The following is a 13,906-nucleotide window of genomic DNA, read 5'->3' on the forward strand; positions in this document are numbered from 1 at the left end:
GAGGGCAGTTGGGGGCGATCAAGCCTGCAGGGGAGGGCAGTTAGGGGTGACCAGGCCAGCAGAGGAGGGAAGTTGGGGGCGACCGGGCCTGCAGGGAAGGGCAGTTGGGGGGGACCCAGGCCTGCAGGGGAGAGCAGTTTGGGAGAACCAGGCCTGCAGGGGAGGGCAGTTAGGGGTGACCAGGCTGGCAGGGGGGCAGTTAGGCATCAATCAGGCTGGCAGGGGAGTGGTTATGGGGTGATCATGCTGGCAGGCAGAAGCATTTAGGGGCAATCAGGAAGGCAGGCAGGTGAGCAGTTGGGAGCCAGCATTCCTGGATTATGAGAGGGATCGGGCCTAAACGGGCAGTCGGACAGGGGTCCCAGATTGGAGAGGGTGCAAGCTGGGCTGGGGGACACCCTCCCCCGTGCATGAATTTCATGCACCGGGCCTCTAGTTAAGGGGTATAAAATAATGGCATAAGTTTAAAATTAAAATTACTTACAGTAAACACCAGAATGGGACATGTAACTACATCCTAAGTTCTCAAATCTCTCATTTTCTTTCAGCTCAAGACATTCATGGCATCACTTTCCTATAACATTTGGAAAAGAATGTCTATACATATCTGCCAGGACTTGGCTTAGCGGTAAAATTAATTCCAAATCCTTTAATGTTGATTATGTAACATGTGAAATTCAGATTCAATTACTAGTTTAATTTTGTTTTCCCTTTGATTATGTGTTTGGCAGCTTTGTCTTTTCTGACTTATTGCTAATCACAATAGCACAATTTCCAGGTGCAAGTAAAGTTACTTTTGACTGTGCATATTTTTACTTCCTTTATCCTAAAGTAATTACTTACAAGTAAACTTACCACTTTCGTAAGTAATAATCATGTAGACAAATTTGCAAAGATGAACAGGCAGCAGTTCTAAAATATAGTTTTGGTCCCTTTCCCTTTCATTAGCCTCCTTCAATTCTATTTCCCGCCATCAGGAACTGTGGTAACTGTGGTTGTTACGCCGTATGTGTGCATTTTTATAGGCAATATTAGTATGCTATAACCTACTGATATGAATAGTGCTAGAAGACGTAAATGGCTAGAGAAGAGAAGGACTATATTTTAACCATCTGGGAATTAATTTAAATAGACTTTCTTTATCACTGGATTGTTTTTAAAGTGTACTAGATGGAAAATCTCACCACAGTAATCCTGCTTTTCATTTCTCAGACTTAAATAAACCAGCAGACTGTAATACCAAGTTGTCCTTCATCTGTGAAAAATATAATGTATCTTCATTGGAGAAATATAGTCCAGATTCGCCAGCTAAAATACAATGCTCTGGGAATTGGATTTCTTTTCTGAATAAGGTAAAAAGAGAATTGCTACATTGTGCAAACGATGATTGCTTTCATGTTGGTTGTATGGCCTGTGACTGAAGGTCAATCCATCAAATAACTTCACTAAGACAGCTTCTGCATATTTCAATATCTCACCTTAGTCAGAAACCAAGTTAACTCTCTTGTTAGTCATGCCTACAGCTCTCTCAAAATAGTGTGTTCCTATTCTGTTATTACTCACACTTAAATTGCTGAAGTTCCAGTATCAACAGATAGTAATACATTGAAGTCAAGACTATCTCTATGGCATATAGGAAACTGACTTAATTTCTGGCTGATAAATTTTCCCCCTTATGGAAAACATCCACCCAACATCTACTAATCAAACTAGACTAGCATTTCCCAAACTACTATTTGGGATCTACACATATGCCAACCAAATGTTAATCATTGATCTTGCCTCTAAAGTAGTTTATGATTAAATAGGTTTGGGAAATGCTACATTCTATACTTGCTTCTTTGAGATGCATAATCCATATTGGTATATGTATCTCTTAGGGATATATTTGCTGAAAAGAGAGATAGGTACACTATTAAAACATTTATTCTATTACATAAAAGAAGTTTGAAGGTAAGCAGCTTGGGGTGGGTATGTAAACTCTATGAATTCTTCAAAGTCAGGTTCCTTTTGTCTTTTTCCTCTGCCATGAGGCTTCCAAGCTCAAGCTCAGGGTATTTTCTCTAGAGTCTTCTAGAAGCCACACAATGACTTGTATGCCCTTGGCCACTTCATTCTGTATGGAGGATTAAATAAAAACATTTTGCTGAATGTTTTAAGGAACACAATTTAGAACATACTACTCCACACTAATCCTATATAATAAAAGCCTAACATGCTGTGTCCGGTCGGCCATTCAACCAATCAAAAGATAATATGTTAATGATATGCTAAGGCCACTCAACTGCTTGCTATGATGTGTACTGACCACCAGGGGGCAGACAGTCGACCAGTTGCTATGATGTACACTGACCACCAGGGAGCAGATGCTCCGACCCGTAGGTTAGCTTGCTGCTGGGGTCTGGACGATCGGGACTGAGCAAAACAGGCCAAACATGTCCTGGAGCCCTCCCACGTCCCTCCCCAGCCCTAATCATGCACTGGTGGGGTCCCTTGGCCTAGCCTGCACCCTCTCACAATCCAGGACCCCTTGGGGGATGTCGGTTCTGGCCCAATCCCACAGGCTAGGCCAAAGGACCCTACTGGTGAACGAATTCGTGCACTGGGCCTCTAGTATGATTATAACATCAAAAAGAAAAAGGAGATGTGTCTGACAGCTAGAAACATCTGTAGTAAAGCTGAAATATTAGGGGTATATTTTGATTTTTTTAAATTAGGACAGTCTTTCCCCCCCAAAGTACTGGTACTAAATTTACACAGTTGATGTAAATTGAATCAAAATATTCTGCCAAGGGACAGGGAAATAATTTCTTTTTTAAGTTATTTATTTTTATATATAAGGAGGTGATAATTAAGAATACAGACTTTGAAATCAGATGTAACGGGGTCTAAATGCTGACCATACCATTTTATGGCTATGTCACTTATGGGTAAAGTTACTTACTGCACCTGTGCCTCTGTTTCCCCAGTTGTGAGAATTAAATGAGGTAATACTATACAAACTGTTTAGCACAGAGGAAGCACTCAATAAATGGGAGATATATAAAGTAGTTCAAAGACCACTCTTCAGTTGTTCATATAGGGAGTGTAGATCTGCATTTTTATAGTACTACTTTATAAATTTCCATATCTGTGAGATACAGACCAAAAATTAACAACCCTCTAAAACAGTGGTTCTCAACCTTTCTAATGCCGCAACCCTTTAATACAGTTCCTCATGTTTGGTGACCCCCAACCATAAAATTATTTTCATTGCTACTTCATAACTGTAATTCTGCTACTGCTATGAATCGTAATGTAAATATCTGTGTTTTCCAATGGTCTTAGGTGACCCTTGCTAGCAGTTCTCAACCTGTGGGTCATGACTGTAGAGCCTAAGACCATCGGAAAACACAGATATTTACATTACGATTCATTAACAGTAGCAAAATTACAGTTATGAAGTAGCAACGAAAATAATTTTATGGTTGGAGGTCATCACAACACGAGGAACTGTATTAAAGGGTCGTGGCATTAGAAAGGTTGAGAACCACTGCTCTAAAAGATGAGACATTTATTTCCTATGTGAGCTTTCCCATGTCTGGAATCTTATGCTTCATATATGTTCTTTGTTTGCAGTGTTTTCTAAAGCTTAAACCCAAGTCTCTCACGTTTTCTGAAGCAAGCAATACTTGTCACACCTACGGTGGCACCCTTCCTACGGTGTTGAGCCAAAGAGAACAAGGTAGCAGAATTGTTTTGGGAACATGTTTTATTCTGATCTGGGGGCAAAGTTAGTTTTGGGAGGCTGAGGGGAATCTACATAGTTTTTAAATCTTATTAAACTATTTTTTGTACAGAGTAGGTAAAAGACTATCATGATAGATAAGTAGGTAATAATTGACATTTTTAGTATATCTTTATTTTTAATAAGTCAAATGCTTTTTAAAAAAATCTCTTTCTGACAGATTTTATTACATCATTGCTTCCGGATATGGAAGATGCTCTATGGATTGGTTTGCGCTGGACAGCCTTTGAAAGAATAACTAAATGGATAGATAACAGAGAGCTGACATACAGTAACTTTCACCCATTCTTGGTTGGTCGGAGGCTAAAAATACCAACAAATGTAAGTTTTTTGGAATCAATAATCTATGTTGCTCTATGAAATTCTCGAGTCTTCCATAAATTATTGGATTAAGAACAAGGGCCTGTTATTTTATTCTATTTATATGAAATACCCATAAAGTAAGTTAGTGGTTGCCAGAGGCTAAAGTGGATGGAAGGATTGAGAGTGATGGTGAAAGGGTATGGGTTTTCTTTTGGGGGAAGTGAAATTTTCTGAAATTGATTGGAGAGTAATGGTTGTACAACTCTGTGAATATACTAAAACTTATGGAATTTATGCTTTCAGTGGGTAAATTATATTGTCTATCAATTGTATCTCAATAAGAATGTCACAAGAGGAACAATAACAGTAGTAGCTTCTCTAGCCTTCATGTGTATGCCCTCATTTTTCACAATAGCATCAGATCCACATCCCTTATGTCATGATGATGTAAAACTGTTAAGTAGTGAGTTGCAAACAGAAGCAATTATAAATGCTTTATTTAATATTTGGGGATTTGAAACTGTCAGCTCCAGTCTCCTGAGGCAAACAGTACAAAATTGGTGATTAATGATCATTTTTCCCTAAGAGCTAAGTGTAAAGAAGCAATAAAATGAGATTAGGCATTATATTAACAACTAGAGGCCCAGTGCACAAAATTCGTGCACTGGGGGATGTCCCTCAGCCCAGCCTGCACACTCTGCAATCTGGGACCCCTCGGGGGATGTCCAACTGCCGGTTTAGGCCCAATCCTGTCGGACATCCCCCTCACAATCTGGGACTGCTGATTCACCTGCCTTCTTGCCTGATTGCCCCTAACCACTTCTGCCTGCCAGCCCGATCACCCCCTAACCACTCCCTGCTGGCCTGATTGACGCCTAACTGCTCCCCTGCCAGCCTGGTCACCCCTAACTGCCCTCCCCTGCAGGCCTGATCACCCCTAACTGCCCTCCCCTGCAGGCCTGGTTCTCCCAAACTGCTCTCCCCTGCAGGCCTGGGTCCCCCCCAACTGCTCTCCCCTGCCGGCCTGATGGCCCCCAACTGCCCTCCCTTGCTGGCCTGATTGCCCCAAACTGCCCTCCCCTGCCAGCCCGGTCACCCCCAACTATCCTCCCCTGCAGGCCTGGTTGCCACCAACTGTCCTCCCCTGCAGGCCTGGTTGCCCCAACTGCCCTCTCCTGCCAGCCATCTTGTGGCGGCCATATTGTGACGACGTGGGGGTGGCCATCTTGTGATGACATGAGGGTGCGAGGGCCACCTAGGCTTTTATTAGTATAGATAGTTATCTATATCATGAGATTGCTGCCCACAGCTTCTGACCTCCCTATTTGCTGGATACAAACTACCTTTTGCACAAAGAGCAAAGATTAAGAAATTAACTTTAAAATTGAATTCCAGAAATACATCCTAGACAATGACTATATAATAATTTTTCTTAATCCCAGCTAATTATCTAGCATTATTTATTGCATTTATTTCCATTTGTTACAAGCAACGTAGGCCCAGCCGGAGTGGCTCAGTGGCCGAGCGTCAACCCACGAGCCAGGAGATTGTGGTTTGATTTCTGGTCAGGACACATGCCCAGGTTGCAGGCTCAGTCCCCAGTAGGGGCTGTGCAGGAGGCAGCAGATCGATGATTCTCATCATTGATATTTCTATCTCTCTTTCCCTCTCCCTTCCTCTCTCTGAAAAATCAATAAAAATATTTTTTTAAAAGGAGATATAGGATGGCTTCTTTGTTATATATGAAGTGTATGTGTATATGAGATATACTCTTATATAGCAATCTCACAGATCTAAATACTCTAATTTTGCCATATTTAAAAATATATAATAGGGCTGGATTTCTTTAATTATTTGCCTTTAAGATATTTTTAGCTATTCTTGTCCATTCTTCTAGACAAATTAGGATTATTTAGTCAATTTCCAATCAAAACAATTAAATAAAAAATTCTGAGGACAATCTGACAATATTTTAGAGATAATTCACATATTTTTATTACTCTTCTAATTCAAGAATATAGTATAATATCTCTTTATTCAAGTCTTCCTTTATATCTCTCAAGGAAGTTTTTATAGCAATTGTCTGTCTTACTTTTTTTCTTGATTTTCTTACTGATATATAGGAAAGCTATTGTTTGGAATTTTTATATATTTACTGGAGGCGCAGTGCACAAATTCATGCATGGGTGGGGTCCCTTGGCCTGGCCAGCGATCAGGGCCAATCAGGGGGGAGGGACCGCAGGAGGTTGGCTGTGGGGGGACCACCAGGGGGAAGCTCCTGCTTTGAGCACCTGCCCCCTGGTAGTTAGTGCACGTCATAGCATCCATCTTACTAAAAACCCTTATTACTTCTCAGAGTTTTTCACTAGGTTTCCTTATGTTTAATGAGACAATCATAATTTTTAAATAACAGTTCATGCTTCACTGCATATTGTGTAACTACTAGAACAATGGTAAATACCAGGGGTAATAAACATCTTCCTAGACTTGATCTAAACTTTCATGGACCTATCTGCAGTCTTTCATTGTTATATTATGTATATGGTGTTGTCTCTTTGTTTAAGACATATCCTATCTAATAAAATGGTAATATGCAAATTGACCATCACTCCAACACACAAGATGGCTGCCCCCGTGTGGTCAAAGATGGCCGCCTCCATGTGACACAAGATGGCCACCACAAGATGGCCAGCAGGGGAGGACAGTTGTGGGTGATCAGGCCAGCAAGGAAGGGCAGTTGGGAGGGACCCAGGCCAGCAGGGGAGGGCAATGATGGGGGGCCAGGCTAGCAGAGGAGGGCAATTGGGGGGGGGGGGACCAGGCCAGCAGGGGAGGGCAGTTGGAGGGGGACCAGGCCTGCAGGGGAGGGCAGTTGGGGGGGCCAGGTCTACAGGGGAGGGCAGTTGGGGGGGACCAGGCCAGCAGGGGAGGGCAGTTGGGGGGACCAGGTCTGCAGGGGAGGGCAGTTGGGGGGACCAGGTCTACAGGGGAGGGCAGTTGGGGTGGACCAGGCCTGCAGGGGAGGGCAGTTGGGTGTGACCAGGCCTGCAGGGGAGGGCAATTAGGGGCAATCAGGCAGGCAGGCGAGCGGTTGGGAGCCAGCAGTCCTGGATTGTGAGAGGGATGTCCCAGATTGGAGAGGGTGCAGGCTGGGCTTAGGGACACATACCACCCCCCACCCCCCTTTACACGAATTTCATGAACCGGGCCTCTAGTTATTGTGTAACTAGCTTATTTTGAATTTTTATTCAGGAATAAGTACTGCGTTTTCTAAAACTTGTTTCCGGCATCTATTGAAATTGTCATATAGTCTTTCCCATTTAGCCTATTGGCAGTTGGTATAATACATTAATACATGTTACATTAAACCATCATTATCTTCTCATAAAAATCTAGTTGCTCAGAGTGGATTATTATTTTACTATTCTACCAAGTTATATTTGTTAGGGTTTTATTTGGGAATGTTTTCATCTCTGTTCATAGAGTTTTTTTATGCCATATTGTCAGCTCTTTTTTCTGATCATGTGAGCTTCCTAAGATGAACTCCGTAGCTTTCCGCCTTCATGTTTTGAATTAGGACACAGTTTGAGGCACTATCTTTCCCTGAAAGTTTGAAGGAACTACTCACAAAACCACGTGATGTTAGAACCTTTTTCAGGGATCATTCTTGCTGGGATCTTCAGACTGTTGGTTTCAAGACTGCTTGTTTCTGTTTGCCTCTTTGTTTAGATTTTTGAGGAAGAGTCCCGCTACCACTGTGCCCTGATGCTCAACCACCGAATGTCACCTTTAACTGGAACGTGGAATTTCACGTCCTGCAGTGAACACCACACTCTGTCTCTCTGTCAGAAATACTCAGGTATGGGTTATTATCAAAATAACTGTGGGACTTTATGATGTTAGCTATATGTACAGTACTTTTTAACAAAAATCTTATAAATGAATTAAAATTAACTTGTGATCACATAGCTTTCTTAAATTGTCAGCACGACTAAATTCATATTGGTTCAGTGAGTCAGAGTATCTCAAATGGAATGTGATTTTTTTTTCCAAGTATTATCATCATACTTAATTAAATATCAAAATTAACTATCAGGTGGAATTTGTTATTAGGAATTGTTAACGATAAGTTATGGTTTAATTTTATTCTCCTTTCTACTCTGGCATTTTTTAGATTTTACTTTCTATCATGGGAAAAGGGGGAGAAAAAACTTAATGTTTTAAATTTAGTTCAGTATAAACATTCACAGTTTAATTTAGCACTAAAAAAAAAGATGTGAAGCATTTATAAATGGATCACTATGACTTCTTATAATCCAAATAAAACTGAACTGTATATGTAAAAATAGGAATTGTCCATATTTTCAAAAAGATATTTTAAGCCCTGACCGGTTTGGCTCAGTGGATAGAGCGTCGGCCTGTGAACTGAAGGGTCCCAGGTTCGATTCTGGTCAGGGGTGTGCAGGAGGCAGCTGATCGATGTTTCTCTCTCATCGATGTTTCTAACTCTCTATCCCTCTCCCTTCCTCTCTGTAAAAAATCAATAAAATATATTTAAAAAATAATAATAAGGAAAAAAAGATATTTTAAGAGGTATTAAATTGTTTTCATTAATCACAATAAGTTTTTAACAGATGATTTTTTTTCAAAACTTTGTTATGTAGTGATACTCTCAAGTAGATAATCTATGTATTTCTGAAGAACTGTTTGCTAAATTAATCCCTCTTGTTGAAGCAGTTCAAACAAAGCAAGTATTGGACACCAACCTGAAGTGGAAATCTTTTCACAGGCTACTTTCGTTTATAGCTTTTCTCCTTCCTAAATCAGGTCAGCTAAAACAGAATTTTCTTCTAATTTTAGAAAACAAATATTGCGGGTTCATACATTTTACCTAAGGTATACAGGAAGACATACCTAGCTCTCCCACCCAAAAATCTAACATAAACTAATAGATAGGTAATATCTAAAATACATTAAATGTTCTATGACTCACAGAGTGAGTAGTTTTTGTGTCTTTTTTCTTTTACACAAAGACATTGAAGGCAGACAGACCTTGCAGAATACTTCAGAGACTGTAAAGTACCTAAATAATCTGTACAAAATAATCCTGAAGACTCTAACGTGGCCCGAGGCTCTGTGGGAATGCCAGAAACATAACATGCGCCTGGTGAGCATCTTGGACCCGTACCAGCAGGCATTCCTAACCGTGCAAGCGGTCCTGCATAACTCCTCCTTGTGGATTGGACTCTCCAGTGAAGACGTAAGTTTTCAGTCCCCACTGCCAGGATCGGGTGATGTACTGCAGTATTTTTTATTATGTACTGTCTCTTATCAGACACACACACACACAAAAACAAAACAAAACAAAAAAAAACACCCAGAGATCATAAAACCTTACTCCAGTGAGTTTCATGAAGTATATAGTTTTTAGTGGCAGTCATCTTTCCACTGTTGGAAGAGCTGGTGCTTTATTGTTTAGATTAAGAGAAAGTTCTAGTGGACCGATGTAGCTGATCATTTCTTTAATTTATTCCAACGAACAACTGAGCTGGAATCAGGAGCTGCCATGTCTCCTCAGCCAACGAAGAGAAGAGAGGAGGGGAAGGATTAAAAACCAGATGGGGCTGGGTGTGTAGAAGCCCCACGGATGGCGCTGAAGAGTCCTTCCTATCCCTTTGGAATCAGCAGAATGAAACGAAGACACTCTAAGAAGGGATAGTGTTTTGCCACATCTTAAGCCGTGATTCGGGGTCGATGTCTTGGGTAGTTCTCATTCATTTCATAGCCCAGCAAGGAATGCTAGTCTCCTATCCATTCCCAACACTAAACTGCATACAGGTAGCACAAATGGGAGAGTATTTATGCTACTGGAGCTTTGGGTTATAATTAATAGAGATTTTTTTTTTTAAAGCTGTAGTATCCCTCTCAGCATTATAGGTATTTTGTCTCTTTTCTAGGTCTTCTATGCAATACTTTGATACTCTGCCCACTGAAATGTATTGTGAGGGTAGGGAGTATAGGGCTGGAGTATAAGGCTCCATACATTATGCAGTGCATAGAAGGTGCCATTTACAAAGATTGTAATGTGAACTTTGCCCCCTGCATCCGCACAGTGCATGACTGGTGAAGCCCTAGTTAAATAAAAGTCACCTAGACCGGTATTCCTAAACTACTCTCAGAGAGAGGATAATGGGCAGAGTAGGAAAGAGAGTGAGTTCATTGCCTTATGAAGCAAACCTAAGTTATGTATACCTTAGGATGACCCTCAGTATATCAAGATGGCTTTAGGGCTGCTTGGAGAAAATGATCGAAGACAATTCAGTCTTAGTACAAACCCAGAGCTGAACTGGAGAACAGACTCAGAAGCAACCATTATCTTTGACAAACTTTGGATTTATTACCACCAGCAGTTACCAGAGACTCATTTAAAAGAAGCAGTATTTAGCCCGGCCAGCATGGCTCAGTGTTGAGTATCCACCTATGAACCAGGAGGTCACAGGTTCGATTCCCGGTCAGGGCACATGCCCAGGTTTTGGGTTCGATCCCAGTGGGGGGCGTGCAGGAGGCAGCTTGAAGAGTTTCTCCAAGACTCTGGATATTTTATTTTATTTCTCCTCACCTGAGGATATTTTTCCTACTGATTTTTAGAGAGTGGAAGAGAGAGAGAGAGAGAGGGAGAGAGAGAGAAACATCTATGTGTCTGGTTGCCTCCCACACACGTCCTGACCAGGGCCAGGCTCGAACCTGTAACCCAGGTACAAGCCCTTGACCAGGAAAGGAACCTGTGATCCTTTGGTGTGCAGGCTGACACTTTAACCACTGAGCAACACTGACCAGGGCAACACTGGATATTTTATATTTTTTTAAAATATGTTTTTATTGATTTTAGAGAGAGAGAAAGGGAGAGGAAGAGAGAGAGAGAAAAACATTGATCGGCTGCCTCCTGCACGCCCCCTACTGGTTATCAAGCCTGAAACCCAGGCATGTGCCCTGATTGGAAATTGAACCGGTGACCTCCTGGTTCATGAGATGGCACTCAGTTCACTGAGCCACACCGGCTGGGCTGGATATTTTAAAATGTAGCCCCAAGTCAAGCCAGATCATGGGCTTGAACTGCTTTCCCAGACCTCACAGCATCATTTTCTTCATAACATTGCCTTACTTTCTCTTTGGTGTTTGTTACCATATGAAACCCATCCCTGTGTCTCTCGTGAGGCTAGTAATAAGTTATTATATTTTCTGGTTTCAATCACCTTAAACTTCTGAAACAAAAGCAATATTGTCACTATGGAAAATTTATAAAATTATAGTAAATTAAAAGAAAATATTTAAATCAACTGTAATCACAGTGCCTAGTGATAAATATGGTTTATTCATTGGGTATATATATCCTTCAAGTTATTTTTATATGTACATGTATTTATTTTTAAGATAATTTGGATCATATTGTTTTGTAGCTTTTTCCCCCATGTAATGATTTGGGTCTTGTTTCTTATACTATTTTTTAATCTTTACCTATGTTTCTCTGTGCCCCTATTACTATTTATGGTAACTAATTCCATGTAACTGTTTAGTATGTATCTTCATAAGCTGCCTTAAATCATTGGGAAAGGGCAGGGTATAAATAAATAAAACTTTACAATGAAAGCAATGTGAAGGTATTGAAAGATTTTAAACGTGGTAACAACAATATCAGATTTTTAGTTAAGAAAAATTATTCTGGGAGAAGGTGGAGGAAGTGAGTAATCTAGAGATAAGAGACTAGAGTTTCTTGTAGAAATGCATGCAGAAAATGCTGTTGGCCTGAACTAAGGCATGTTTGCAGCATATGCAGTGCAGCAGATCTGGGAAATGTAAAATCCAGAGTGTGACTGTGGCAGTAGGTCACTCAAGTATGTGGCAGTAAAAGTACGTAGAAGTAGAGAGTGTCAAGAAAACTTGGGAACTGGGAGAATCACCCACATGAACATAGATTTCCCTAAGTCAGTGGCAGGGCCAGGGGTTGGAGCAAGGCCTGGGGCATCCCCTTAGTGAATGTCAGCAAGGAGCAGATGGGCCAGATCCATAGTGAATGTCAGAGAGAGACAAGGAATCGGGGAGTTGGCAGTGGTAAGAGAAGCATAAACCTCAAAGGAAATGACTGAAGGAGATAAAAATACCTACTACCCCATTCTCATGGCCCTATGGGATTTGAAAATGGAAAAACAAACAGCCTTCCCTTGTGGGTGCTGGAAGGAAATTATTCTCTTTTAAAAAAAACAGATCAAGAATTTAGTAAACAGAGCCCCGCTGGCGTGGCTCAGTGGTTGAGCATCAACCTATGGACTAGGTCACAGTTCTCGGTCAGGGCACCTGCATGCAGGAGGCAGCCAAAGAATGATTCTCTTTCATCATTGATGTTTCTACCTCTCTCTCCCTCTCCCTTCCTCTCTGAAATCAATAATAAAAGTGTATTTAAAAAAAAAAAAAAGAATTTAGTAATAGCTAAGTATAGTCTTAATAAAGAGATTTAGTACTCATTAAAGAGATAGAGTGTGTGAGATGATTAACCTATGAGGAATATAAGTTCCCGAGGCCCAGGACCTGGGTTAGTTGGGAGTGCGGCAAGGGGGTGGAATCCAGGGTCATATGAGTACAGTCACATGGCCAGAGGGCGACATCTGAAGCCACGTGGCCTGGGGAGAACTGAGCACAAGTGACAACTGGAACTCTGGTGGAGAACAGCTCAGAGTGAAACATTGGTGGTGTTGAGGCTTGACCATGTTTGCTATTATGGGTCCACTAAGGAGACTGTGTGTGGCCTTTGCCCAGTATTCCAAATAAGCCAGGGATACAAAATTAACCTTGGGTCTCAGGAAAGCTTTGCTCCATGAGTCACTGTGTGAGGCCTCGGATCTGGCAGCACCATGGGGAAGCTCAGACAGAACTGTACCCCACAGTCCATCTCCTAGACTTCTGTATCTACTCTGTAAAGCCTTCCTCAAGATAGCTGAGTGGCCAGGCCTGGTCAGGATGTAACAACAGGTGTTTGCAGACTCTCCATGCACAGTAGAATATAGTGATAAGGAAGCATGTCCCCAAAGACAAGTGTGGAAACAGTGCCATGCCATCCACATGGTCTGCGGGGTTAGGAGGAAGGGAGCTAATATGTATGTAGCTTTTGGCGTGTACCAGCTAGCCACTGAGGTAGGTGTTTTACACGTGTTATACCATTAATTCCACCCAGGAGGTTCAGTGTCACATCCATTAAATGGATGTGACACTGAACCTCCTGGGTGGAATTAATGGAAACTTGGCCAAGTAAACTCACAATCAAGAACTAGTAAGTGACCAACCCAGAATTCAAAACCAGGTGTGCTTAGCTCTGAAGCCCACGTTCTCTCCATGACTACATGTTGTTTCTAACTTTATCAGTGCCGAACAGGGGTCTTCACTCCACTTTAGCTTTCTGATTTCCAACAGCCAACAATGCCAATGATGTGTGAGGCAGCATAGTGTACTAGTAGATGGACCATGAGGGCCAAAGCAATACAAAAGGGATTACATGAAGTATTGCCACTTGAAATGTGTTTTCGTTCTTTGCAGGATGAACTCAACTACGTTTGGTCAGATGGGAAACATCTTCAGTTTAGTCGCTGGGCTGAAAACAATGAGCAGCTGGAGGATTGTGTGTTTTTAGACACTGATGGATTCTGGAAAACGTCCGAATGCGATGACCACCAACCGGGTGCTATTTGCTATTATCCAGGAAGTATGCTAAATTCAAATATTTCATTTCTCAAATTACTATTAGTCTCACAAAGAGTGTGGTTTTGT

At 41.5% G+C, this 13,906-nt stretch overlaps 1 protein-coding gene across 2 annotated transcripts in view; it reads left to right on the forward strand.

Moving 5' to 3' along the window:
- Nucleotides 1–13,906, forward strand: part of LOC308249630 (CD302 antigen) — a 163,888-nt gene that overhangs the window by 58,971 nt on the left and 91,011 nt on the right. For both annotated transcript variants that reach the window (XM_080671213.1, XM_080671214.1), the window contains exons 20-26: nt 549–628; nt 1,213–1,352; nt 3,619–3,724; nt 3,948–4,108; nt 7,820–7,949; nt 9,124–9,350; nt 13,676–13,841. In XM_080671213.1, coding sequence (XP_080527339.1) covers nt 549–628; nt 1,213–1,352; nt 3,619–3,724; nt 3,948–4,108; nt 7,820–7,949; nt 9,124–9,350; nt 13,676–13,841 — 1,010 coding nt within the window. The remainder of the gene's footprint in view (nt 1–548; nt 629–1,212; nt 1,353–3,618; nt 3,725–3,947; nt 4,109–7,819; nt 7,950–9,123; nt 9,351–13,675; nt 13,842–13,906) is intronic.

The sequence above is a fragment of the Plecotus auritus genome (genome assembly GCF_963455305.1).
Source record: "Plecotus auritus genome assembly, chromosome: 5".
Lineage (NCBI taxonomy): Eukaryota > Metazoa > Chordata > Mammalia > Chiroptera > Vespertilionidae > Plecotus > Plecotus auritus.